General features: G+C 47.8%; 1 protein-coding gene across 1 annotated transcript; it reads right to left on the reverse strand.

Moving 5' to 3' along the window:
* PCSK4 (proprotein convertase subtilisin/kexin type 4) lies at positions 1–27,996 on the reverse strand. Its single transcript, XM_035117276.3, has 14 exons — positions 27,711–27,996; positions 25,828–25,932; positions 19,984–20,073; positions 17,266–17,394; positions 15,944–16,020; positions 14,660–14,748; positions 13,284–13,456; positions 11,132–11,344; positions 7,978–8,078; positions 5,825–5,928; positions 5,300–5,417; positions 2,934–3,119; positions 1,415–1,659; positions 1–610 (listed from the first exon to the last, which is right to left on the reverse strand). Exons 1-14 carry the CDS (start codon positions 27,885–27,887, stop codon positions 129–131), a joined length of 2,289 nt encoding a protein of 762 aa, XP_034973167.3. The 5' UTR covers positions 27,888–27,996; the 3' UTR covers positions 1–128.

The following is a 27,996-nucleotide window of genomic DNA, read 5'->3' on the forward strand; positions in this document are numbered from 1 at the left end:
CACAGGCTGAGATTGTATTACATTCGAGAAAAAACAGGGTTTGGTGTTTTTTTGGGGGGGGGGGAAGAGTAAAAAAAAGAACCAAGGCATCAATGCAGAGCCGGGTTCGAGTCCTCCTGCTTTCGTTTTCACGGGAAAGGCTTCTGCAGCGGCTCCTTTAAACATTCCTCTGTCTGGTTTAGACGCAGCATCTCCGACCCGGATATGGCCCGGGCCCCAGCCCCCTTCTGCCCCTTGGCCCTTCGGGAAGCCAGGCGGTAAGCCCCGTAAAGGAGGGAGAAGAAGATGGGCCCCACAAACAGCAGGGCCACCGCAAGCAGGAGGGGGAGGTGCCTTTGCCCCTGAGCCACCTCCCCTCCACGGGACGTGTAGAACGGGTGCTGCAAACAGCTGTGGGTGGCCTCCTGGAAGCTACTGAAAGGCGGGCAGGCGGTGCAGTTGTTTGCCATGCCTCCGCGGCAGGTGTAGCAGGATGGGTGGCAAGCGGCGCAGGACCGGGTGGAGCGGGGCGTCCCGTCGGGAGCCAGGGAGGGCCGGGAGAGGGCGTAATATCTGGGGGGGCAGTAGGCGACGCATCGGCGCTGGAGAACGTAGAAGCGGCCGTGGCATTCTGAGAAGAGAAAGAGAGGGTGAGGCACCGGAGGGGAAGCGGAGAGCAATGGTTCCCCATTTTTGTTGGAATGCCAGCAGGGTTCCATTAACTCATTCCCAGGCACAGCCCACCCCCGCCCTGTAAAAACAGCATTACAGTCGTACCTTGGAGGTTGGACGCCTTGCGAGTCGAACGTTTCAGCTCCCGAATGCCGCAAACCTGGAAGTGAGTGTTCCGGTTTGCGAACGTTCTTTGGAACCTGAATGTTCCGACGCGGCTTCCGCGGCTTCCGATTGGCTGCAGGAGCTTCCCGCAGCCAATCGGAAGCAGCACCTTGGTTTTTGAACGTTTTGGAAGTCGGGCGGACTTCCGGATGAGATTCCGAGGCATGGCCGTGTTCAGAATTTGTCCGTCTCAAGAGACAATAGCGTGAAAAGCAGCAGGGGTTCCGCGGCTTGGATTTGACTGTATTATTCATCGCACATTTGTTCCAAACCCAGAACTCTCATGGCAAATTTGATGCACTTGATCCGGCGCTGCCAGCTTTCCAAAGTCTGATTGCCGCCTGCACCTGCTGGGCGCTGCGTTTCCCGACGGGAAAGATGTCGATGCGCATGCGTCCGCTGTGACCAGACGGTTCGGATTCCCCCACCTGTCAATGACCTACCAAAGTCGGCCTGGGGTGGTCCCTCCCGCCAAACCAAAAGAGCCCCCCCCCATTTTCCAACAGTCCATTTCTTTTGTTACTGGAATCCAGTGGCAAGGAGTTCTGCAGGCTCCGCGGCTTGCCAGCAGCGGTAAGGAGGGATGGACGCAACTTACCCAGGCATGCTCCATCAGCGCTTCGCATAGCACAGCTGCCCACCATCGAGGCTGCAGATGGCCTCGCCCTCATATCTTCCTCTGTCCCGTACAGTTTTAACACCAAGCTGTCGAGGGACCCTGTGTTGTATGCATCGCCTTTGTTCTCCAGCAGAAGGGACCAGACACCCCACGGACTTTCGTCCCAATAGTGTGTGGACATGAAAGACCAGTCCCTGTACCCCTCGCGGCTCGTGTCGTGAGGCCTGGCGGGCAAAAGAGAGAAACCGCAGGGGCTCACCGTCGTGCACGAGTTTAACATGAGCCGATGGCGTGATGCAGCAGCAAATAAAGCTAATGCTCTTCTCGGCCACATCCACAGAATTACAGTGTGCCCAAAACAAGGGTGATAATATTCTGCTAAGATCTGGCCCCGCCTGCAGTCCTGCGTGTGGTTCTGGGCACCCCAGTTTAAGAAGGATGTCGACAAGGTGGAAGGTGGAACAATAGGATCGAGGCTCTGGAAACCAAGCCTTATGAGGAACGGTTGAAGGACTTGGGGATGTTCAGCCTGTAGGAGCAAGTGGCGATAATCCGGTTTTCAACATCATGATCCATCGCCAGCTAAACGTTGCTGATATATCAGGATGTCTGAAATAAGACCGGGGCTACGTAGAGGCATGGGCCGGCTTCACGGCTCCCCCCCCCCCCACATCTCGTTATTTTTGCAAAGCACACACACTTCATGATTTGCAATATGTTGCTGGGTCAAAAAGTGGGAGGATGCAGTACCTACGACAAAGGAGCGGCAGCTGAAATATGCTGAATTAGCAGGCTTAGCTAGTACAATTAGGGAACAAGATGAGACCGCCTTCAAGGAGCACTGGAGAAAATGTTTGTAGATTATTTAAAAAGTTATTGTAAGCATGTTAAAATGCTGGCAGGTTTGGAGTAAGCTCGGCAGTAAAAGTTATTATGAGGACAAGGTGGAGGAACGAAGCTAGAGAATAATTATAATACGCAGCAGTAATTGATAATTTGTGGAAACCATGGGAGGGTGGAAGGGAAGTCAATTACCAAGGGAATATATACAGTGGTACCTTGGTTTACGGACTCAATCCATTCCGGAAGTCCATTCTTAAACCAAAGCGTTCTTAAACCAAAGCGTGCTTTCCCACAGCAACGGGGGACTCGATTTACAAATGCAACACACTCAACAGGACGCGGAATATGTTCTTATTCCAAGGCAAAGTTCACAAACCAAAACACCTGCTTCCGGGTTTGCAGCGTTCTTAATCCAAATTGTTCATAAACTAAGCTGTTCTAAAACCAAGGTACCACTGTGTTGGGAAGTGTTTGATTATTTTATTTTGGGGAAATTTATAACGATTGATATCATAACACGGGCTTGAAACCGGTTTGGGGGCAAAATATCGCCCATCATGATTTGCGAAATATAGCCCAATCAGAAACGATGGAGCCGACATCACGATATGGACTTCGGTTTGGGACGATGTACCAACATATAGCCCGGCTTTACCTGACAGCCACCAGAGTGGATTTGGTCCCCATGGGGCTGGTCAGAGAGATGGCTAAATCCCCTCGCCGGCTGTAGTGGAGAGAGAGCTGGACCTGCACGTGCTCCAGGGAGCGGATGCTCTGGTCGTTCGCCAGGCAGGAGGAGGAGGTAATGTTTTTGGCGATGGAGAGCCTTGAACCGATCGGCCTGCCAGAAAGCCAAAGGAGAGGGAGAGGAAGAAGAGGGAGAGGAAGAAGAGACAGAGTTATTTGCAGTGGTGTTAGAACATGTTCGGCCCCTTTGGGTTTCGGCTTACCAAAGCAAACAGCCTAATTTGTCAACGTCTAAAAGATATCGAGCATCAGAACAACCTGGCCACTATAAGGAAATTCTACCCATGCTATGATCAATTTCCATCTTCCCATTTTGATTCTCTGGCAGGGGCGTCTTACCCATAGAGGCTAGTGGGGCAGGGCGCCAGGGCGCCAAGTTCTGGAGGGCGCCAGGGAAGAGGTGGAGGCTGGCATCAGTTTATAATAATAATAATAATAATCTTTATTTATACCCTGCCCTTCCCAGTCAAGACCGGGCTCAGGGCGGCTAACAACAAATAATATCAACACAAGTATAAAAGAAACAATTCAGTTAAAACGCAGATTAATATAATGTTAAAATTCAATTTTAAAATTTAAAATCTATGAATAAGATAAAACCATTATGAAACAAAACCTATGGGGAAGGTAACCGTGGGGTCAGACTGCGTCAGTCCGAAGGCCAAACGGAACAGCTCTGTCTTGCAGTCCCCACAAAAGGATGACAAATCCCGCAGGGCCCTAGTCTCCTGGGACAGAGCGTTCCACCAGGTCGGGGCCAGTACTGAGAAGGCCCGGGCCCTGGTCGAGGCCAGCCTAACCACCTTGTGACTCGGGATCTCCAATATGTTATTATTTGTGGAACTTAATGTCCTCTGTGGGTCATACCGGGAGAGGCGGTCCCGTAGGTACGAGGGTCCTAAGCCGCATAGGGCTTTAAAGGTCAAGACCAGCACCTTAAACCTGATCCTGTACTCCACCGGGAGCCAGTGCAGTTGGTAAAGCACTGGATGAATGTGATCCCCACCCTCGCTCGCCTCTGCCATGCCGCCTTGAAGCAGCGCCACGCCCGGAGCCTCCATCTGCCGTGGCCACCGCAGTACAAAGCGGCCAGCTGAGCTGGGAGGCGCTGCGTCCAGCTTCCGCCTCTTCCATGCCGGAGGAGCTGCCCTCCAGCCGCTGCCCGCCTGTTCTCTGGCTCCACACCTGTACAAACTAGCTATCCCAAAATACAGGCGTGCTTCCACCCTCGCGAGACTGAACGTTTTGCCATCTGTGGTACCTGAGGGCCGATTCCAAAAGATCCCGCATGAGAAACGCCTTTGCCCCCGTGGAGACGGTAGCACCGAAACAGTGGCACACGCCCTCCTGTTTTGCACTCTCTACAAAGACCACAGGAATGAATCACCCCACTAAATACTGACCATCCCAATGCACACAGCCACTGCCACAGTCTCCTTTCTCCTGGCAGACCAAACGTAGCAGATAACAGCAAAGGTTGCTAGGTTCTTAGCAGGGGCGATCAGAATAAGGGCCACTATCTGACTGTTGATTCAGGACCCTAATCTGTGCTCTTATACTAAATTTCCTTTCCCCCCCCCCTGTGTATATTGTAATATTTTATTGTTGCTATGGCCATCGGCTAACGCAAATAAAGTTTGCCTTTGGATTTCATTTCGTGGTCCGCATTCAAAAAAAAGTTCTGCACCCCTCGATTAGCGGATGGCCTCTAAACGGCCTACGAGAAATATTAAAAAGTATAAATGAAACCGTGGTGTTTTAATGAGGCCTGTCTGGAGCCCCTCTTCATGTACAAAACGAACAAAATTAACTTTGGGATACATTGGCAGCTGTCCCCAAAGTGGTTAATCCTGTGTAAGCCTAAACTCTGTCCCCTTGTCCCTCGCTGTAGTCAAATCCAGTTGCAAGTAACAGCCTCAACGCTCAAGATCTCTTAAGCACAAAAGTGCCTTTTTTAGCTAGGACATTAGTTGCCAACCTGATTGGAGGGTAAATAATAATAATAATAATTAATAATAATAAGAATAAGAATAAGAATAAATAATTATAATTATTATTTTTTATACCCCACCCATGGGCGGCTCCCAACAGAATATTAAAAACATGATAAAACACCAGACATTAAGAACCTCCCTAAGCAGGGCTGCCTTCAGATGTCTTCTAAAAGCCAGATACAGTAGTTGTTTATTTCCTTGACATCTAATGGGAGGGCGTTCCACAGGGCAGGTGCCGCTACCAAGAAGGCCCTCTGCCTGTTGAGATTCCGTCCCTTACAATGGCTTGTAGACAATTCTGACGGAGCATCTCCTCTGGGGCCCAGTCGTATTCCACCTCTTGGCCAGATCCACCAGGCGTCCAGCGTCTAAGAGCCCGTATCCGTAATAGTGACTCACTGAATGGAGGGCGGGGGAGAAAAAAACAACAACAATGGTGAGATCCTGCTCCCTCGGACAGTGGCAAAGCTGCATGCTTCGGCACCAGGGGTGGAGAGCAGTGTTTTCCCCAACATTATGGTTTAATCTGTTTATGATATTTTTCTTTTCTTTTGGAAAATCAATAACTTGTTATTAAAAAAGAGAGCAGTGTCTGCCCAAACTTGGACTACAAATCCCATCATCCCTGACCACTGGTCCTGCTAGCTAGGGAGGATGGGAGTTGTGGCCCCAAAACAGCTGGAGACCCAAGTATGGGAAATGCTGAATTGGAGACTCGCAAAGACAGAGGACGGGGGAACCTGCAGCTCTCCAGATGTGGCAGGCTTCCAGATGTTGCCTCGGCCCCAGCTCTCCCCAGCCTCACCTTTGCGGCCCACGCCATTCACAGCCCAGTCGTCTGCCTGGAGGTGAGCTGGCCTGGAGGCTCTCACTACGAGGTGCTGCATGTCACGCCAGGTCAGGGCTGGGCTACAAAGATGGAGAAGGGCATGAGAATCTTAAGAGTTGCAATGCAGGAATGTGCAGGCGGTCTGTATGGAGATCGAGCGTTATCAGCACCAGGCTCCGGTCCAGGGCTAGGCAACCTAAGGCCCTGGGGCCAGACGCAGCCCAATCGCCTTCTCAATCCAGACTGCGGACAGTCCAGGAATCAGCGTGTTTTTACATTAGAATGTGTCCTTTTATTTAAAACTAGTGTAATTCAGCCCGTTGATGTCTCCGGGATGTCTCCTTCCTGTCGGCGGCTGGGGGAGAGGAAGGAAGGGCTGCTTTCTCCTCCTTCATTCCTGTCCCCCTGCCGCCGACAACAAGGACAGGTCCCGGGGTTACTCCGAACCCCGGTACCTGTCCTTGCTGGACGCACACACACACGCTCTCCCCCCCCCCCCGCCAACGCTCAGTCTGGCTGGGAGCAGCGGTTGGCGGCTGCAGGGAAACGGTAGGTGGGGGGTGGGGAGAGCGTGTGTGTGTGTGGTGCAGTCTCTGCATCCAATCCCTGTGTCCGTGGGGCACATGCGCAGTAGCGCGGACACAGGGACACAGGGAATCTGGACGCAGAGACACTTGCACTTTATTATATAGGATGCATCTCTGGGTTATTTGTGGGGCCTGCCTGGTGTTTTCACATGAGTAGAATGTGTGCTTTTATTTAAAATGCATCTCTGGGTTATTTGTGGGCCATAGGAATTAGTTCTCCCCCCAAAAAAAATATAGTCTGCCCCCCTCCCCCACAAGGTCTGAGGGACAGTGGACCGGCCCATGGCTGAAAAAGGTTGCTGAACCCTGCTCTAATCAACTGAGATGAGAAGGCAGATTTATGCCTCTCGTTTTATTTGTTATCATTTATCAAATTTACGTAATGTCAGGGAGGATAAAAATTAATGATTTTATTTTTATTTTTTAAAAATCGGATTTTTAAAAATTTAAAAGAGATTTTTAAAATAAGATGCTTCTGGAGGAAAAATATTCCTAAAGATAGCTTTCTCTTTAAGTTACATTATAGTCCAAAGGCTATCATTTAACCGTATCAGTTAACAAACATGGATACACATGCTATAATGTTATTGTTTTAGTTAAATAAATTGTTTAAATTGTTATTAGGGAAATGATTGTTTTTCTCCTTCCAATAAAGTACAGCAGAAAAGCCGTCCAAATATAAACAGTAATTTAATAATTACATGTTTTTCTATTTCTAATAGTATAACAAAATCAGTCATTTTTGATATAACTGTAAAAACTACTCTGAAAATTTATTATTCCGAAAATGAAACTTCATCTGGTTGCAAATATTAAGATTATACCAGCAAGAATGAGTCTTTCCCTTAAAAAAATGATTTCAATCAAGTCTTACTGACTAGTGATTTCAATCAAGTCTTACTGACTAGAGATTTAAATCGTGATTTAAATCATGATTTAAATCGATTTAAATCAAATCCACCCTTCATCAAAAGATTTCGGGGCGGTGCGCAGATGCAGAACACCTACCAGAAATCTAAGGAAGCTTCTGCTTTTAAATACCTCCAGCAAACGGATCCAGGGGGTTGGGCTAAATGAGCCTTATTTGGCGGGGGGGGGGAGCGGTCCCCTTCCAATTCTTACCATTCTAAGGAAATCCTACCGTGGCTCAAACAAGCTTGTTCTTTCAACAAGCTGCTTTTATACCTAGTCAAACCATGGGCCTATCAAGCTCAGCGCCGTCAACACCGACCATCAGTGTCTCTCCAGATTTTCAGAGGGTATTCCCAGCTCAACCTGGGCATGGAAACCAGCGACATTCTGCCCCTTTCCGCTAAAAAATACCCGATTGTCCAGTTTACCCTTAATGGTTACCTGCCGTTTTATTCTTTTGTTTCGGCACCGCAAGCTGCCCTGACGATATTTCGCGCCACGGTTTTTATCGGAAGACCTTTATGGACAAATAAAGTCCCCGGCACTCTCAAACTGCCCCATCCCCTCCGGAAGATTTGCGGTGGGGCCCTTGGACCCCAACAATGTTAGCCGACTCTCCTCCCTTCTTACTTGGCTTCCAAAGCGAGTGAAATCATGCCGGCCGCGAGGGGGGCGGAAGCTGAAGTTCCCGTGTGGCCGCTGGTGCAGGTGTGGCGAAGGTCTGTGGTCACCTGAGAGGGGAAAGAGCATCACTAAAAATAAAATAAGACCTATAGGATGCACAGATTTCTCAGCCAGCCCACTGTTATAGGAGTTCTAAGGTGCTGTCAATAAAACAAATGCTCATGTGGAAGGTACATAGACCACAGGTCCGAAATAGTGCAGGAGTGCTATCCTGAAGCCACCTTTACTCTTCCAGGGTGTTGGGTCTGTTATAAGAATTTTAAGGTCTTGGATATATAATAAATGTTCATAAATGTACAAGGCAAACACGTACAGAAATCTATAAACCACGTCTGAAACAGTTCAGGAAGACAGCCCTGAAACCATTTAGACTCCCAAGCTGACCAAGTGTTTCTCTGCAAGGAGGGAGGAGGTGAAAGAAACCTTCCCATTTTCTCAGGAATTAAGTGATTACCATCTCAGAGGAATGGCCAGACTACTGTACCAGGAAAGGCAATCAGATAAGGCATTATCGGATAACGTGGCAGACAGGAAGAACAACAACATTCAAATTTCTGTTATAGACCGCCTTTTCTGTTATGTAGGTATGATGTATCTGGGGGGTAGTCTTGGGCTACACCCCTTCTGTGATGTAAGTTTGATGTAGCTGGAGGGTGGTCTTGAGCTCCAGGGCAGAGAATTTCAAAATGTCTATATAAGGGCAGGCACACCTTTGTTCTGGGTCCTCCTCTTTTCTCCTGCCTGTGAAGGGAGCACCCTGTTGCAACAGCTTTAATAAAGATCAGGCTTACTAGCTGCTTTGCTTCTCAATATTCTCTGGTTGGCCTCTGTTATTTCTCCTACTGATGGAGAACCTACAAAGGACTCTGTAAGGGCAGATTTTGTTTACAACAGGTCCCCGTCCAACTCTGAAATTCTATGATTCTTAATAACACCCCCCCCCCCATATTTCCTCTGCAGAAGGAAAAATCTTGGGAGGAAACCTCTCCCAATCGTTGTTTTCACTCACAAAGCCTTCAAATCCAATCAAAAGGGCATGTTTTGTTCAAACCCGGTGAACTGGGTTTGAGAACTAAGGTATTTGCCACCTCAAAAGAATAGCCAAGACTGGCCAGGGTAAGGCAATTGGCAAACATGATCAGGTATCTCGACAAAACAGGAGACAAAAGCCACACTCTCACATTCCTGTTGCAGACCGCCTTTTCCTGTGACGCTTGCATGATGCTTTTGGGTGGTGTTATAGGAATTCTAAGGTCTCATATATATAAATCCTGTAACAGTGGTCTTTGGCTAAGGGGTTGGGCCATTTCTCAAGTTGTTGTTGTTGTTGTTGTTGTTGTTGTTGTTGTTGTTGTTGTTGTTGTTGTTGTTAATATACTGTGTGTGTGTGTAAAATTAAATTTCCACAAATTGCACATAAAGTTCCAATACGTAATAAGTTTTTCTTTCATATCACTGACTTCCCTCCAACCCTTTTCCGTGATGTTTTTCTTTCCACTCTTTGCTAGACCTTATCTTCCTCCTTTCCTATCCCAACTCTAATACAGCAATCTCAAATTCTCTCTGCTGCTCACAGCTCGCATCCCGCTTGCGAGTTCATCACACTGTAATATTCCTTCAAGTAACCCAAAGGAGGCTTCCGTTCTTCAGTAAAGCAACAGCCATAAACTCTCTTAGTTTAAGCTGTTAACTTTGCTGATTCAGCATGTTTCATCACAAGCCTTCAAAAGCAGCAGGAAAACAAAGATCTCCCTTGCTTTACTGCTACTGGTTCCTGCCTCCACTCATTTTCCTCTGACTGATAACGTACTTTGGGGACCCTGAATCTCTCCATGGAGAGCCCAGCTGTAAAATCCAAGCCCATATTTCTCTGTGATAGCATAAATACGTTTGCGTTGCCCATGGGCCCAGAACTGTGTCACATTCCACATCCAACTCAAGCTTCTAGTCCTCAGTTCTCAACATTCCTCTTCTACTACCTTTCCTCCACCAGGCAACCTCTTAGGCATGTCTCCATCCTGGAATTAGTTGCATAAGTTTCAGAAAGCAGGCAGGCAAGACTTTTTCCTCGGTGCTGTCCACCCTAGCTATAGAGCAAAACTAAGAATGGAAAACATCACAGAACAACTTCTAAAGTGGAATAATGCATGGATGTTGTTGTTGTTTAGTCGTTTAGTCGTGTTCGACTCTTCGTGACCCCATGGACCAGAGCACGCCAGGCACTCCTGTCTTCCACTGCCTCCCGCAGTTTGGTCAAACTCATGTTCGTAGCTTCGAGAACACTGCCCAACCATCTCGTCCTCTGTCATCCCCTTCTCCTAGTGCCCTCCATCTTTCCCAACATCAGGGTCTTTTCCAGGGAGTCTTCTCTTCTCATGAGGTGGCCAGAGTATTGGAGCCTCAGCTTCAGGATCTGTCCTTCCAGTGACCACTCAGGGCTGATTTCCTTCAGAATGGATAGGTTTGATCTTCTTGCAGTCCATGGGACTCTCAAGAGTCTCCTCCAGCACCACAATTCAAAACCATCCATTCTTTGTTGGACTGGTCATGTTGTGCAGATGCCTGATTATCGTCTTCCAAAGCAATTGTTCTAATCCGGACTTAAAAATGGAAAGCATAATGCTGGTGGTCAACAAAAGAGGTTTAAAGACTGACTCAAGGCAATTTTTTTAAAAAATGTAGTATAAACACCAACAACTGGGAAACACTTGCCTGAGAGCGCTCCAATTGGAAAAACAGCCTTCCTCAAAGGTGCCATGGGCTTTGAAGACGCTCAAACTCAGGACGCGTGCTAAGAGGAAGGCACGCTTGGCAAACCCTCACTGGGATCAACTCCCGCCCGGAAACCTATGTCCCCACTGTGGAAGGACGTGGGGATCCAGAATTGGCCTCCACAGTCACTTACGGACTCATTGTTAAAACCGTGTTTATGGAAGACAATCTTACTCGGCTACGAGGGATCGCCAAAGAAGAAGATGTATGTATTCCAAAAACAGCCTTTTTACCAGATGGCGCATGCGTGAGATTGGCTGGGCCCCATACCTGCCCTCCAATTCCCCCCCCCTCGTCAAGAGAACCGCAAGCAAAAAAGGCATCTCACAATCTGCTTCTCCCCTTTCGCCCCGCTGCTGTAGGTGGTGGTGAGGGTCGAGGCGCAAGCCTCGTTGTACCAGGGCACCCTGCCCCTCTCGGTCGTGCTGCCCACCGACAAGGTGTAGATGCTGTTGGTGTAGCCGTCGCAGTTGCAGTTGTCACTGCGGAGGCCGCCATTCCCAGAGGCCCAGATGAAGAGGGAGCCCAGCCCCTGGCGGCCCTGAAAACAGAAGGAGAAAATCTGTTGGGTGGAAATAAAGCTGCATCATTCTGATGGTTCCGTTTCTTGTATGTAGATATGCATAGATGAAATAGGCTTTTTAAAATTAAATTTCAGAAATTTTTAACCAATTCATTTCAACATAGATGAAATTTCCATGAACGGCCCTCACTTCCCACAATGTTTTCATTCCCACCCTTTCGTTTCCACTGTGTTAGGTACCATATTTATACCTTGAACTTATTCCTTCTAAAGTATTACAATTGTTGTCAAAACAAAATAAAAAGATCCTTCCACTAGCACCTTAAAGACCAACTAAGTTTGTCATAGGAATGAGCTTTCATGTGCATGCACACTTCTTTAGATACACTGAAACAGAAGTCACCAGACCCTTATGTATAGTCAGAGGGTGGGGAGGGGTATTACTCAGAAGGGTGGTGGGAATGGGTGACTGGCTGATAGGAGTGGTAAACCTGTTGATGACTGTTAACGACTGTTAACGACTGCAATTCTTGTCGTTTCCCTTCCGCTGTTAAATATTTCGAATCCTGCTATCATACTTCCTTCAAATAGTCCAAAATAGTCTTCAATAAAAAGTTCGCCAATCTGATCTCTTTCTGCGCATAGTCCATTCATTTTAAGATCTGTTCTTTCTTGGTTTCAGCGTCTTCCTTGGTTTCAGCATCTTTAGTTTCAGCGCCCAATTCAATGTGCTGGTTTTGGCCTATAAAGTCTTAAAACGGCTCAGGACCACAATACCTCCAGGACTTGAACCTGAATCCCGAGATCATCCTCCAAGGCCTTTCTTTGTGTGCCTCTTCCATGAGAGGTCCGGATGGTGGTAACACAAGAATGGGGCCTTTTCTGTGGTGGCTTCCCGCTCAAGGGCAGGGGGAATGGTCGATTTAATGTGGCTGCTTTTTGGGAGGTTGAGGTTTCGCTTATTTTTGCTTATTTGATAATTAAGGGGTCTGATTATTGCTTTATTATTCGAGAGAAAGAAGATTCCACCTAAACATTAGGAAGAACTTCCTGACAGTAAGAGCTGTTCGACAGTGGAATTTGCTGCCAAGGAGTGTGGTAGAGTCTCCTTCTTTGGAGGTCTTTAAGCAGAGGCTTGACAGCCATATGTCAGGAATGCTTTGATGGTATTTCCTGCTTGGCAGGGGGGGTTGGACTGGATGGCCCTTGTGGTCTCTTCCAACTCTATGATTCTCTGAGTTACAGGTCGGTAGCCGTGTTGGTCTGCTGTAGTCGAAACAAAATTTTAAAAATCCTTACAGTAGCACCTTAGAGACCAACTAAGTTTGTTATTGGTATGAGCTTTCATGTGCATGCACACTTCTTCAGATATGATTTGAGTATTTTTTTTAAAAAGGATGTTATGTTATTTGCAATATTAATGCATTATATTATTCCCCCCACCCCACAATACTCCTAAAGTATTGTGCACCCTATTTCCTTTTTGGACTGATAAATGAAATGAACATGAAATATGCTATAGGTAAAAGGTAAAGGACCCCTGGACGGTTAAGTCCAGTCAAAGGAGACTAGGGGGTTGCAGCGCTCATCTCTCTTTCAGGCCGAAGGAGCCGGCGTTTGTCCACAGACAACTAGTTTCCAGGTCATGTGGCCAGCAGGAGTAATCCGCTTCTAGCACAACAGAACACCGTGACGGAAACCAGAGTGCAAGGAAACGCCGTTTACCTTCCCGCTGCAGCAGTACCTATTTATCTACTTGCACTTTGACGTGCTTTCAAACTGCTAGGTTGGCAGGAGCTGGGACCGAGCAACGGGAGCTCACCCCGTCACGGGGATTCGAACCGCCAACCTTCCGATTGGCAAGACCAAGGGGCCGTACTTCAGCCCAGCAGCTTGCAGCATTCTGAACGCTGGAAACAACTTGCCAGGGACTGTTTAGGCGGATGTGAAATCTTACATTAATTATGCCCTTGCGGAAGGCTTCCATGGCCAGAATGCCAGGGCCGTCCACCGTTTTGCCATCATCTTCTGGGCCCCAACTAGCACTGTAGATATCAATGTGCTGAGGGTGGAAACTCAAGGACTGAGCCTCGACAATGTCCGTCACGGTGCCATCCAGCATCCTCACCCCTGAGAGGAAGGAAAAAAAGGGAGGGGTGCTCTGTCAGTTTTCCCAGGCCGCAGTCTCTATTATTTTATTTATACCAATATCTTAAACCTGAAGCCACAACAGACAAATTAAACAGAAATATTTCCCCCAAAAAATTTCACAGCTTTGTATACAAGGAGCTACACTAATACCAAGTTGCTGATATCTATAAATCAATAATCAATTCATTTCTCTCCCTCTCAGCCTCCAGGTTCTCACCCAGCAAACTCTCAGCTCACGCACAAAAGGCTCACAACAAAGAGAGTTCCTGCAAACAGCAGTCACCATTCTAGTCCAGGCATGGCCAAACTTGGCCCTCCAGCTGTTTGGGGACTACAATTCCCATCATCCCTGACCACTGGTCCTGTTAGCTAGGGACGATGGGAGTTGTAGTCCCCAAACAGCCGGAGGGCCAAGTTTGGCCATGCCTGTTAGTCTCTCTCTTTGGGCTTTTTGTTTACGGGTGCCAAGGTAGATGGCAGCTCCTCAGGCTGCCCACAGCCGCGTCCCGTTCTGCTGCCCTCAACCACACCCAGTTCCAGGGGCAGCAGGTTTGCTGACACGGCACAAAAGGAAAAAGCGGTGGGGAGGGAGGAGGAAAGCAAGCAGCTTACTCCTTCTCTGGGCTATGGGCAAGCCCGGGTTGGTCTCCCCTTTCCCATGATGTTCTTCCTGCAAGATACTGAATGCAGTCTCCTAATGTTCCTGGGGCCACCTGGCTTCCTTTCAAGCTCTATAATCCCAGGTAACAGGCCACAAGATCAGAATATCCTCTTTTTGCTCTCAGGTGTCTTTAAATGCTGGAGAATAGCTAACCCATGTAAGCAGAGCCCAAACATACAAGCTGATGCTGTTTGCAGCACGGGCTCCACACAACCTGTACCTTTAAATTGCATTTTTACCACCCCACAAAAAAGTGGGAACTGTAGTTTAAGGATGCTGGGAATTGTAGCTCGGAGAGAATTCTTGGAGGTGTGTGGGCTTTGGGTGTACTTTAAAAGTATGGGGTGCATGGAGCCAAAAATGCCAGTCTTATAATCTAAAATCTATTGGCCCCTCCCTTGTAGCATCCTCCTGGGGAAGGAACCTGGGCTGTTTCCTCTGCAGCCATCCACTTGCAATTCACCCGAAACCCCAGACCCCCTCCCTTTCCCCAAGTCATCCCAGAAACAGGGCTCACTTGCCCCCAATCTTTGCCCGGTAAGCGATGCCGGCTCCGCAAACATCGTTGTCGGCAATGGCGGCCACCTCCCCAGCGCAGCGAGTCCCGTGCCTGCGATTAAAAGACACAAACAGCAGTTAAGGACAGGGGAGCAGTCCAGTTCTGTTCCGCGTTTAAAGACGAACCTACAAAAAAAAAAACACCAAGCTCCAAAGCAACTCGCGAACCAAAACACTGCAGCCTTTTGAAATTCGTGCTTCTCTGAGTCTTGCAGTGCGTTTCCTCAGCCAACGAATGGATCAGAAATAGGCACCTATTAGGACCTCTGCCTGAAAAATATTGTGCATAATATTATGGGAAATAGCTGCGGAAAACTCACGAGCAGGAGGTGAAACGGTGTACAAGCATGTACATTAAGGGAAATTCACACTAAAATGCTGGTGAATTTCCATGGTGACTTTTTTAAAAAAATGCAAACTGATGGGGAAATGTAGAGTACAGTGGTACCATGGTTCTCAAATGCCTTGGTTCCCAAACGCCGAAAACCCGGAAGCAAATGTTCCGGTTTTCGAACATTTTTGGGAAGCCGAATGTCCGATGCGGCTGTCGGCTATTGTTTCTGGGGCGCCTGTACCAATCAGAAGCTGCGCCCTGGTTTCCGAACATTTCAGAAGTCAAACGAACTTCCGGAAGGGATTAAGTTTGGCGCTTTTGTTTTTGCTATTTATTTCGCGTTTTTGTTTTTGAGGCTTTTTCAGTTCATTTGCTCTTGTGACTGTGTGGAACCCAGTTCAGCTACTGATTGGTTGGTTGGTTGGTTGGTTGGTTGCGTGACTGCGGAAATGGATAAAAGCCCCCCATCCAAACAATGGCTATCATCAGTGCAGGTAAGGAAAAATAAAAATTTTAATTTTTTTATCATCTACAATACTGTCTTATTTATTTTACAGTACATTACATTGATTATTGCTTTCATTTTATGGATCCACGGTCCCGTTAGATAGTAAAATTCATGTTCAATTCCTGTTTTAGGGGTTGTTTCTAAAAGTCTGGAACGGATTAATCCGTTTTGCATTACTTTCTATGGGAAAGTGCGCCTTGGCTTTGGAACGCTTTGGTTTTGGAACGGACTTCCGGAACGGATTAAGTTTGAGAACTGAATTTAGGACTGGAAGAATCTTTTTCAAATAATTCCTCCGTGTTCCTCAGTCCAGTTGCGGCCACTCCAAGAAGGATTGCCCTTGCTTGCCGGTCCAAAACAGATCTGACTCCATGCCACAAGACTCTGGCAGAAGAATAAACTCACCGGTTCTCATCCCAAGCATTGTATCGAGGCTGTGGGTCGGGGTCGTCGTCATTGAAGTCGTAACTGGCCTCGGGGTCCTAAAAGAAAACAGCAAGACCGATGAGGCTCCAGTTCCCAAGAAACAAAAGCAGTTAATAGCAGTCCGGTGAGAGTGGAATATGGATATAAATTTTACAGCATGTTATGGTTTAAGAGAAAATTATATGAAAATGATATATCGTGGGTATCTAACACCGAGTAAATGGGCCAAAATGTATAAATCTAAATCGAACAAATGTTGGAAATGTAAAGAGGAAGAAGGTTCTTTGTTCTTTTTATCACATGTGGTAAGGTAAGGTTAAAGCTTACCTAGCCATATAAGAAATACGACCCGGCGTATAAGACGACTCCCGACTTTTGAGAAGATTTTCCTGGGTTAAAAAGTAGTCTTATACGCAGGAATATACAGTACTAGGAAATGATATACAGTCATACCTTGGGTTGCGTACTTTCGGGTTGTGTACTCGGCGGACCCAGAAGTGTTTACTTCCAGGTTCCGCCATGCGCGCACATGCGCAGAAGCGCTTTTGCGCACTTCGCGCATGCGCAGAAGTGTTCTGTACGCTTCGCGAGTGTGCAGAAGCTCTCTATCGGCGCTTCACACATGCGCTAAAGCGTCACTCGGGTTGAGTACTTTTCGGGGTGCGAACGGCACCCCGGAACAGATTGGGTACTCAGCCCGAGGTACCACTGTACAATGAATTGAAAAGGATGTTAAAAAAAAAGTCTGAAGCTTTTCTTTTGGGAATTATAGGGACAGATAGGGGTGTAAATTTATTTATGGGTGCTACTATAGCAGCAAGTGTGAATTTCAAAGGATTTTGTTAAGTTTGTATCCTACCCTTCACCCGCAACTCTCAGGGAGGTTCACAACGTAAAAATGCAACATAAAAACAGAAAGTGCACAATAAAAACAAGAACAAAAAATATCCCACAAACCAGTAACCCAAAGCCACAAACACATTTAAAAGGGTGTTAATCAGCCCCAAGCCTGGTTGCAGAGCAACGTTTTCTCTTGGCGTATATGTTGTATACGGTGTATAAAGGTGTATAATGAAGGAGCCAGGTGAGTCTCCCTGGGGAGAGAATTCCACAAACGGGGAGCCACTGCAGAAAAGGCTCTGTTCTTGTGTTGCCACCCTCCAGACCTCTCCTGGAGGAGGCACACAAAGAAGAAAGGCTGTTCGTTTCAGTTCGTTTATCATTTCAGAAAAACGTGAATTAAATTCGAGCTGAACTGTGTTTCTCCCCCTCCCTAGACAAGAGACCCCGATTCTACCTACGTAGTTTGCTACGAGGTCGGGGTGGTCTTTCTCGATACCATCATCCAAGATGCTCACCACCACCCCTGAGCCCGTATAGCCCTGGCTCCAGGCTGTGAGGACGTTGAGATCCGGAAACACATCGCTGTTCTGAAACGGAAGAGTGCAAAAGACGGCAGGAAACGAGGTCAGCTTTGCTGTTCCGCTTTGCTCTCTCAACCCATCTTTTCAAAGGAGCAGGATGGATAAAAATCAATGATTTTAAAAAAATCGTTTTTTTAAAACAAAAAATCAGATTTTTTAAAAAATTTAAATCAGATTTTTTAATTTAAATCAGATTTTTTAATTTAAATCAGATTTTTTAATTTAAATCAGATTTTTAAATTTAAATCAGATTTTTAAAATAAAATGCTTTTGGAGGAAAAATCTTTCTAAAGATAGTTTTCTATTTAAGTTGCATTATATAGTCCAAGGGCTATTCACCAGGAAATAAGGAGTTTTTCATGTGTACTAAAACTCAGTCTAAGTTTCTTCAGTAGCACCTTAAAGACCAACTAAGTTTTTATTTTGGTATGAGCTTTCGTGTGCATGAGACATCGGATTCTTATCTCATTATGCATGACCAAGCTTTCTTTAGCGCTTCAGCCCTTGCTTCCCCCCCCCCCAAGGACTAATTGCAGTCATCAGCAGTCGTTAACAGCCATCTACAGGTTTACCACTCCCATCAGCCCATCACCCATTCCCACCCACCCCCACCACCCTCTGTATATATATAAGGGTCTGACACTTCTGTTTCAAGTGTATCTGAAGAAGTGTGCATGCACACGAAAGCTCATACCAAAATAAAAACTTAGTTGGTCTTTACGGTGCTACTGAAGGAATTTTTTTATTTTGCTTCGACTCAGACCAACACGGCTACCTACCTGTAACTCAGTCTAAGTTTGTTTGTTCTTTAATGTTTAACCACATTGATTAACAAACATGGATACATATTGTCAGGGATACATATTGTCAGCATCCCCCTATCATCTTGAGCAGCACTTCGCCCAGCGAAAGCGGCGGCAGCAGGTCAGGGGGAGGAAATGAGGATGGGAGCAGAGCGGAGGAGGCAAGGCTCAGCGATGTATCAGAGCCCCTGCACCACTCCAGCCAACAAGTAGGAGAAGGAGCACAGCCGCTTCCGGCGCCCGAATTGAGGCACACGCCCAAACGCAAGGTTAGAGGGAGGCGTTTCGGGGTGCCCAAGCTTTTATGCTGGCCCCGGAGCAGAAGGGCGCCATTGCCGGATTCTGCGAGTGACTAGGAGGTCATGTTTTCTGCTATCTCTGCACTGTAAATAGTATGCACAATAAAACCATTAAAGACAGAATGGACTGGAGCGTCTTTACTCGGGAGTAGCCGCAACAATCCCCTGACACATATGCTCTAATGTTATTGTTTTCGTTAAATAAATTGTTTAAATTGTTATTAAGGAAATGATTGCTTTTCTCCTGCCAATAAAGTACAGCAGAAAAGTTGTCCAAATATAAACAGTTAACTTATTAAACCTCGCAATAATTTCATAATTATCTGTCTGTGTATTTTCTAACAGTATGACCAAATCAGTCATTTTTAATATAACTGTAAAAACCACTCTGAAAATTTATTATTCCAAAAGTGAAACCTTCATCTGGTTGCAAATATTAAGATTACGTATACAAACAAGAATGACTCTTTCTGTAAAAAAAGAAGAAAGATTTAAATCAAATCCTTTATTTATTTGTATTTTATTTTATTTATTGATTTTATATTCCACCCAAAATATGGTCTGAAGCTCAACATCAAAAAAACCAAGATCATGGCCACTGGTCCCATCACCTCCTGGCAAATAGAAGGGGAAGAAATGGAGGCAGTGAGAGATTTTACTTTCTTGGGCTCCTTGATCACTGCAGATGGTGACAGCAGTCACAAAATTAAAAGACGCCTGCTTCTTGGGAGAAAAGCAATGACAAACCTAGACAGCATCTTAAAAAGCAGAGACATCACCTTGCCGACAAAGGTCCGTATAGTTAAAGCTATGGTTTTCCCAGTAGTGATGTATGGCAGTGAGAGCTGGACCATAAAGAAGGCTGATCGCCGAAGAATTGATGCTTTTGAATTATGGTGCTGGAGGAGACTCTTGAGAGTCCCATGGACTGCAAGAAGATCAAACCTATCCATTCTGAAGGAAATCAGCCCTGAGTGCTCCCTGGAAGGACAGATCCTGAAGCTGAGGCTCCAATACTTTGGCCACCTCATGAGAAGAGAAGACTCCCTGGAAAAGACCCTGATGTTGGGAAAGATTGAGGGCACTAGGAGAAGGGGACGACAGAGGACAAGATGGTTGGACAGTGTTCTCGAAGCTACGAACATGAGTTTGACCAAACTGCGGGAAGCAGTGCAAGACAGGAGTGCCTGGCGTGCTATGGTCCATGGGGTCACGAAGAGTCGGACACGACTAAACGACTAAACAACAACAACAACATATTCCACCCTATACCTGGAGGTCTTGGGGCAGTTCACAGAAAAGATCACAATATATGAAATCAAAATCAAAACAATAATAAAGACAAATCATGAAAACCTTTAATAATAATAAAAACACATTTACCCCATTTCTCCCAGCAACCTCTCGGACCAACCCCAGAGCCTATCCGAGCTCCTCGCCTGCCCTCCTCCAAATCCTTGCCTGTTCCCCATGTCGTTTCTGATGACACTCACCATGTACCATTGTTTGTAAAACCACGGATCGGTGGGGATGACTGTTCTCCTCGCTCGCCTCTTCACTGTCTGCTGTTCAAACCAGGGGACCTACAGGCAAAATGACGGGCATTTTAAGAAGTGTTCCCCTTCTTGTTCGCCACCCCAAGGATGCCAGTATGGATCTTAAGGGCTGCCTGAAATTTGCCGCCGGCTATACATTAAAAGGGGATGCGGGTGGCGCTGTGGGTTAAACCACAGAGCCTAGGGCTTGCCGATCAGAAGGTCGGTGGTTCGAATTCCCGCTATGGGGTGAGCTCCCGTTGTTCAATCCCAGCTTCTGTCAACCTAGCAGTTCGAAAGCACGGCAGTGCAAGTAGATAAATAGGTACCACTCCTTTTATACATTAAAAGAAAATGATATACAGGTGGTAAAGGTAAAGGTAAAGGGACCCCTGGCCATTAGGTCCAGTCGCGGACTACTCTGGGGTTGCGGTGCTCATCTCGCTTTACTGGCCGAGGGAGCCGGCATACAGCTTCCAGGTCATCTGGCCAGCATGACTAAGCCGTTTCTAGCAAACCAGAGCAGCACATGGAAACGCCGTTTACGTTCCCGCCGGAGTGGTACCTATTTATCTACTTGCACTTTGACATGTTTTCGAACTGCTAGGTGGGCAGGAGCTGGGACCGAGCAACGGGAGCTCACCCTGTCGCGGGGATTCGAACCACTGACCTTCCGATCGGCAAGCCCTAGGCTCTGTAGTTTAGGCCATAGCACCACCCACGTCCCTAAAATTAAAGTACTTAAGGCCAAATAAAATGCCCAGGATGTATAAAACTGTCAGGTAAATGTTGGAAATGTTAACATACCGAAGGATTTATTTTTCCCATATGTGGTGGATATGCAAAAAAGCTAAAGGTTCAGGGGAAATGATACCTAATGAAATGAAGAAAATGTTTAAACTGGTTACTCCCCAAAAACCTGAAGCTTTGCTTCTAGGGAAAATAGGATCAATAGACTATTTACGCACTCAGCAACAGCAGCCAGAATCCTATATGAGCAGAAATGGAAGGAAGGAGAAGTTCCAACCAAGGAAGAACGGATCTTAAAACGAACGGACTGTGTGGAAATGGCAAAGAGAAGGAGATCAGATGGACAAACTTTTTATTGAATGGTGGAAACCCCTTTTGGACTGTTAATTTAAGCAGCAGAAGGAAAATGACAGCAATTGTAACAGAGGGAATAAGTACGAGATATAAATACTGTACATGCTTGGTTGTTGTTGTTTTTCCTGCTCTGGAGGGCAGGACTCGAACCCATGGCTTCAAGTTACAAGAAAGGAGATTCCGACTAAACGTTTAGAAAAAAAAATTCTGGTGGTAGGAGCTGTTTGGCAGTGGAACGGTCTCCCTCGGGAGGTGGTGGGCTCTCCTTCCTTAGAGGTTTTTAAGCAGCAGCCGGATGGCCATCTAGCAATGGGTGTTTTAGCCGAGATTCCTGCATTGCAGGGGGTTGGACTGAATGGCCTTCGGGGGGTCCCTTCCAACTATACAATTCTCTGATTCTACATAATATAGTGGGAGAAAAGGGTGGGAATGAAAACATCACGGAGATAAAGGTGGGAAGTCAAACCATTAATAATAATAATAATAATAATAATAATAAATTTTTATTTATACCCCGCCCTCCCCAGTCAAAAACCGGGCTCAGGGCGGCTGACACCAACAGAACCACAATAAAACATAAAAACAATTAATTAAAATACAGGTTAAAATACAGTATTAAAATTTAAAGTGCAGCCTCATTTCAAGTAGGCCATAAGTGGCTGACACCAACAGAACCACAATAAAACATAAAAACAATTAGTTAAAATACAGATTAAAATACAGTATTAAAATTTGAAATGCAGCCTCATTTCAAGTAGGCCATAGATCCAAGCCATGAGGGAGAAAAACACAGGGGTCAGGCTGAGTCTAACCCAAAGGCCAGGCGGAACAGCTCTGTCTTGCAGGCCCTGCGGAAAGATGACAAATCCCGCAGGGCCCTGGTCTCCTGGGAAAGAGCGTTCCACCAGGTTGGGGCCAGTACTGAAAAGGCCCTGGCTCTAGTAGAGGCCAATCTAGCCATCTTATGACTCGGGATCTCCAGAATATTATTGTTTGTGGACCTTAAGGTCCTCCGCGGGGCATACCAGGAGAGGCGGTCCCGTAGGTACGAGGGTCCCAAGTCGCATAGGGCTTTAAAGGTCAAAACCAGCACCTTAAACCTGATCCTGTACTCCACCGGGAGCCAGTGCAGCTGGTAAAGCACTGGATGAATGTGATCCCGCGGCTGGGACCCTGTAAGGAGCCTCGCCGCGGCATTCTGCACCCGCTGGAGTTTCTGGGTCAGCTTTAAGGGCAACCCTGCGTAGAGCGAGTTACAATAGTCAAGCCTGGAGGTGATCGTCGCATGGATCACTGTGGCCAGATCGGGGCGAGAGAGGTAAGGGACCAACTGCTTGATGCGGCGGAGATGGAAAAATGCCACCTTTGCTGTGGATGCAACCTGCGCCTCCATGGAAAGGGAGGCGTCAAAGGTTACACCCAAACTCTTGACAGAAGGCGCTGGTACCAATTGAGCCCCTGCAAAAGATGGGAGTTGGCCCCCCAACCCCATGTCGCCCCGACCTAGCCAGAGGACCTCTGTCTTCGAAGGATTTAACTTCAGTCGGCTCCCACGTAGCCATCCAGCCACAGCTTCCAAGCACCTGGTGAGTGTGTCCGGGGCCGAGGCAGGGCAGCCGTCCATCAACAGATAGATCTGGGTGTCATCAGCATATTGATGACAACCCAGCCCAAAACTCCGGACAATCTGGGCAAGGGGGCGCATAAAGATATTAAAAAGCATTGGGGAAAGGATTGCGCCTTGCGGGACTCCACACACCAACGGGTGCCACCTCGATCCAGCTGTCTACGGAGATCATCTGTTAAGGCTACCAGAACTGTCTCGGTCCCGTGACCAGGGCGAAAGCCGGACTGAAATGGATCTAGAGCCGATGTTTCATCCAGAAACCTACCAAGCTGTTCGGCAACCACTCTCTCAATTATCTTACCCTGTTACGGAAGATTCGAAACCGGGCGATAATTGGATAGATCTAAAGGATCTAGAGATGTTTTCTTTAAGAGTGGACGCATCACTGCCTCCTTCAACTCCTCTGGGAAAGTCCCTGTGCCCAGGGACAAGTTGATGATCTCACCCAGGGGGCCCCGTACCTCATCTGGACACGCTCTAATCAGCCAAGACGGGCACGGGTCCAGGGAGCAAGTGGTGGGCCTTCCAGCCCGGAGGAATCTGTCTACATCGGCAGGGAGTATCTGATCGAATTGGTTCAATACTGAACTCGAAGACAGTCGAGGGGCCTCCAGTTCCGTTATTGTATCCAAATTGGCAGGGAGGTCACGGCGGAGTGTCAAGACTTTCTCCGCAAAAAAGCTCGCAAATGCCTCACAGCTATGGGTCAAATTCGTATTTAAATTTGGCTGTTCCTCTAGGGTTGTTAAAGACCTGATTATTCTAAAAAGTTGTGCTGGGCGAGAGCTAGCGGATGCAATGGAAGCTGAGAAGTAGGACTTTTTTGCAGCTTTCACCGCCATCTCATAGGCTTTCATAAGTTTCCTGTAAGATGTTCTTGAGGCTCCGTCGTGAGCACACCGCCATACTCGCTCTAGCCGTCTAAGGTCCCGCTTCATTTTCCGAAGCTCCTCGGTAAACCAAGGGGCCCGGTTTCGGCGGGGTCGCAGAGGGCGCTTAGGTGCGATCTCATCGATGGCCGCCAAGAGCCGGTTGTTCCAGTTCTCGACCAGCTCTTCTAATGAGCCGCCAGGGGGAGCAGGGTCCCGCAAGGCCTGACGGAATCCGTCAGGATCCATCAGCCTATGCGGGCGAGCCCAAATAGGCTCGCCACCCAAGCAGGGGAGGGGCGGGAAGTCAATCCTGGCTATCAGAGCGTAGTGATCAGACCATGGCACTTCCACAGTTGGGGACATGATCACGTCTATACCCGCACCAAAGATCAAATCCAGCGTGTGGCCTGCTTGATGTGTGGGACCCAAAACAAACTGGGAGAGCCCTAGTGTCGCCATGGAAGACACCAGATCCGGAACCCGTGAGGAGGGGGTGGCATCTGCATGGACGTTGAAGTCCCCCAAAACCAGTAGGTTAGGGAACTCCAAGGCCCAGCCTGCCACCACCTCCAGCAGGTCCGACAGGGTGGCTGCTGGTGCGCTAGGTGGTCGGTACACCAGCCAGACAGCCAAGCCCCCCTTGGTGCCCCACACTAGGCCAACACATTCAATGCCGGTGATTGATGGTGATGGCAGAGCCCTGAAAGAGCAATCCTCCCGGATTAACAGCGCTACCCCTCCCCCCCGACCCACAGTCCGCGACTGGTGGAGGACGGAGAAGCCCGGGGGTGTTATTTCATGCAGGGCAACTACTTCGCCCTCACGCACCCAGGTCTCAGTCACGCAAGCCAGGTCGACCTCCAGTGAGATGAAAAAGTCTCTCATAGTGGCGGTTTTATTGCCTATAGACCTGGCATTGCACAACACCAGTGACGGAGGTGGGTAATCCCTGCTCGCCCTACCCTCGTCCCTCGGGATGGGGCGAAGATTGGAAGGGATTCGAGCATCACCACATCTCAAAACCCTTCGCCTGTAAAATCTACCCCCACCGCCATACCTCCCTCGCCCTTCCATGGTGGTGATCCCAAACCCCATGTTGGCCTCATCTATAAAGGACTGGTATCCCCTCACTAACCAGTCATCCCTGGGCCAGGTCTCTTGGGTCGGAGGGGTATAATGATGGAGTATGGAATCAGCTGGACAAACATCCCCACTAGGTATGGCCCATCCCGCAGCACCCCATGTAAGGAGGGCGGCCCCACAATGGCCCACTAGCTGTCAATCCCTTTCTTGCTCAAGGGATGACCGAGGGGCTGCTAACTCTTTCTGGGCCTTTGGGAATATTAAAGAAGCATGTGCTGTAAAATGGGGATCATTCGCCAACAGAGAGCCAGCTTCCTGCTGAGGAACTCCATCTGTCCTATCTTGCCAAAGATGGAATGGGGATGAACGGTTGTCTTCGTGGGTTTTGGGAGTATTAAGCAAAGGACCAGCCTGAGTATTTTGGATCAAGAGTCTATCAGCAACCTGAAGTTCTTTGGGAGTTGTTAACATGGAGTTATCATGGTCGCCAGGCTCTTCCTCTTCATTGCTATCACTTAGGAAGAGGTCCGAGTGTTGGACCGATGTCCTTCCTTGGGATGGAAAGTTGTTGGGCATATTTAAATATTGTGTTCCAGGCTGTAGTGTCCTTATACTTTGAATTGAAATCTCCGATTTTATGCTTAATAATCTTCTCTTCAGTTCTTGTATTTCTGAGCTCACGACTTTCTCTTCCTCTTTCGTATTTATGATGTCTCTATTGTTTAGTTTGATTTCCCTTCTCAGCATTTGTTTTGATTCTCTGTCAGGGACCAACTGTCTCACTACTTCATCTTTGAAAACCCTTACCGGGTGGAGAGAGTAAGACCGCCATAAGATGTTTTTCATCTCCATAAGTCGGGATGGGAATGCCGGTTTACTAAAGGTCATAAGTAAACGTGTGGCATTTCTTGTGTTGGGCAAGAAGTGGAAGTTTTCCAGGCCTACTTAAGGGAAATGTGTATTAAAAGTTGAAGTTTGTTAACATTTCTGAAATTTGCACACATTGTATGCAGTGGGAGGCGGTAGCGGGTAGAGACAAGGTCAAAGGTGAGGGCCCCCCTTTCTCTCTCTTCCTGCAGCCCCCTTCTACGCCCTTCCACAATTTGCTCTGCTTACCAAGGGCTCTTTCTTCAGACGGATATGCCAGCCCCAGTGTCGAGTCAGTGACCTCTGTGTGATGCCTCTGTGCTTCAGGTGGTAATAAGGTTCTCCCTCGATCACCTGCCGGAACAGAAGGGAGAACCGGGAAGTCTTAGGATGAGCTTTCCCCTCCGCCTTGGCCAACGGGACTGAAAAAGGCAAGGGGGAAACTTCAGCTTGGAGGAAAGGGAGAATTTCTAAGACAGAGAAAGAGGGCAGTGGCAAAAAGGAGTAGGCAAACTAAGGCCCGGGAGCCGGAGCCGGCTCAATCGCTTTCTAAATCCGGCCTGCGGACGGTCCAGGAATCAGCGTATTTTTACATGAGTAGAATGTGTCCTTTTATTTATAATGCATCTCTGGGTTATTTGTGGGGCCTGCCTGGTGTTTTTACATGAGTAGAATGTGTGCTTTTATTTAAAAGGCATCTCTGGGTTATTTGTGGGGCATAGGAATTCGTTCATATTTTTTCTCTTCAAAATATAGTCCAGCCCCCCTCAAGGTCTGAGGGACAGTGCACTGGCCCCCTGCTGAAAAAGTTTGCTGCCCCCTGACCTATCCGGCCATTGCAGACCGATTGGAGACATGCTGGGACCCCCATGGAAAGAATTTGTTTAGCATTTCCAGAGCAGTTGTTCCTGCCTGGTATCTCGTCGTACTGCCCTGGGATTGCTATAAAAATCAGAAAATGAGATTTCTGCAAAAAATAAATGCTCTCTAACTCCAAGGACAATCGGCTCCCTATTTCTCCACACACAACACCTGGTTAAAAAGAATTATTTTATTTAACATTCATAGCCAGCTTTTCCGTGTTCGAGGGGGGGGGGGGGAGAGACATTGAAAAGGGAGTAGATTTTGCTTTCCCAGTTAGGAGATAGAACTGCCTCATTGCTTTGGGTTTGTTTGTTTTTAGTCTTATTTGGCATGTAAAAAAAGTATGTGTTTTTAATAACCAGGAAGCCACTCTGATTGAAGAGCATGATATAAATATTTTAAAGGAATAAAGCAACTGTCTCTCTCTCTCTCTCTCTCTCTGTGTGTGTGTGTGTGTGTGTGTGTGTGTGTTATCACAGAAGAGTTGTTAGCTGCTACAATTATGGCATTCTGCATAGGTCCAGAGGCACTTTGCCCACAACCCTATTCTACACAAAACACACAAAAAGGAATGCATAGTTTTTCTGCTGCTACCACAAGACACAACAACGGCAACAAATGCATGGAAGTGGAAACCCCATACTCAGTAGCAGTCTATCTGTAAGGACAAGACCTAGGAGGGCAGAGCTTTGGGGCTGCTCGGTCCAGGTGCGCCAAGTCTTTTGGTGCAGAAGGCACTCCACATATGCTCAGAGGCCACACTCGACCCGACCTGGGAGGGCAGAGCTTTGGGGACGGCAATCAAGTCAACTCAGCTCAATCAAACCTCCATGTCCGAGAGCAGCCTATCGGGGCAACAGGGCAGCAGCCTGCAGCTCGCAACACCTGGACGCTGGAACCACTCCACCTATGCTCAGAGGCCACGCTTGACCCAACCTAGGAGGGCGGAGCCACCCACCACTCGCACCAAGTCTTCCGGTGCAGAATGCACTCCACACGTGCTCAGAGGCCACACTCAACCCGACTCCTTCCAGGAAGAGGGAAAGAAATTGGCCCCATCTTTCCTATCCCTTCTCAGCCCTGGGGAAGGGCAGTCAGATGGGTGGGGGTCATATTATTATTGTTGTTGTTGTTGTTGTTGTTGTTGTTGTTGTTGTTGTTATTATTATTATTATTATTCCCTCCCCCCCCACAAATTATTACACTGGGAAGAAGGATGGCTGCTGCTCTCCTTTTTTCTTGCCCAGGTAGATGCAAGCCACCCTCACCTGTCCCAGGTAAAGCATCCCATGCCTGCGCGCCAGGCGCTGCGCCACCTGGGCCCCCGCGGGGACGCGCACCGCCCAGCTGCTCAGGTAGACGCGCGGCCCCGCGCGCCCTCGGGAGAACCGGCCCCAGAAGAGGAAAAGGCAGAGCACCAGCCCCGCAGCCACCACCCGCTTCATGGCTTCCAGGAAAAGGAAGACCTGCCCCAGGTGGCTTTTATATCGGGGTGCGGCCTAGCACGCCCCGCCGAAGCCTGGGCCTCGATTTTCACTCCACGCCCGCCGCCAG

Source organism: Zootoca vivipara, chromosome 6 (genome assembly GCF_965207765.1).
Source record: "Zootoca vivipara chromosome 6, rZooViv2.hap1.1, whole genome shotgun sequence".
In the NCBI taxonomy this organism is placed as follows: domain Eukaryota; kingdom Metazoa; phylum Chordata; class Lepidosauria; order Squamata; family Lacertidae; genus Zootoca; species Zootoca vivipara.

What these genes read in the sequence shown, in the direction of transcription:
- PCSK4 (XM_035117276.3), bottom strand. Translation starts at nt 27,887, where the DNA reads ATGAAGCGGGTGGTGGCTGCGGGGCTGGTGCTCTGCCTTTTCCTCTTC. An exon ending in TCCGCAAGGGCATAATTAAT is followed by an intron (nt 11,345 to 13,283) that starts GTAAGATTTCAC and finishes TTCTGTTTTCAG; the next exon opens with GGCCGCCAGGGGCTGGGCTC. An exon ending in TCCACTCTGGTGGCTGTCAG is followed by an intron (nt 1,660 to 2,933) that starts GTAAAGCCGGGC and finishes TTTGCCCGCCAG; the next exon opens with GCCTCACGACACGAGCCGCG.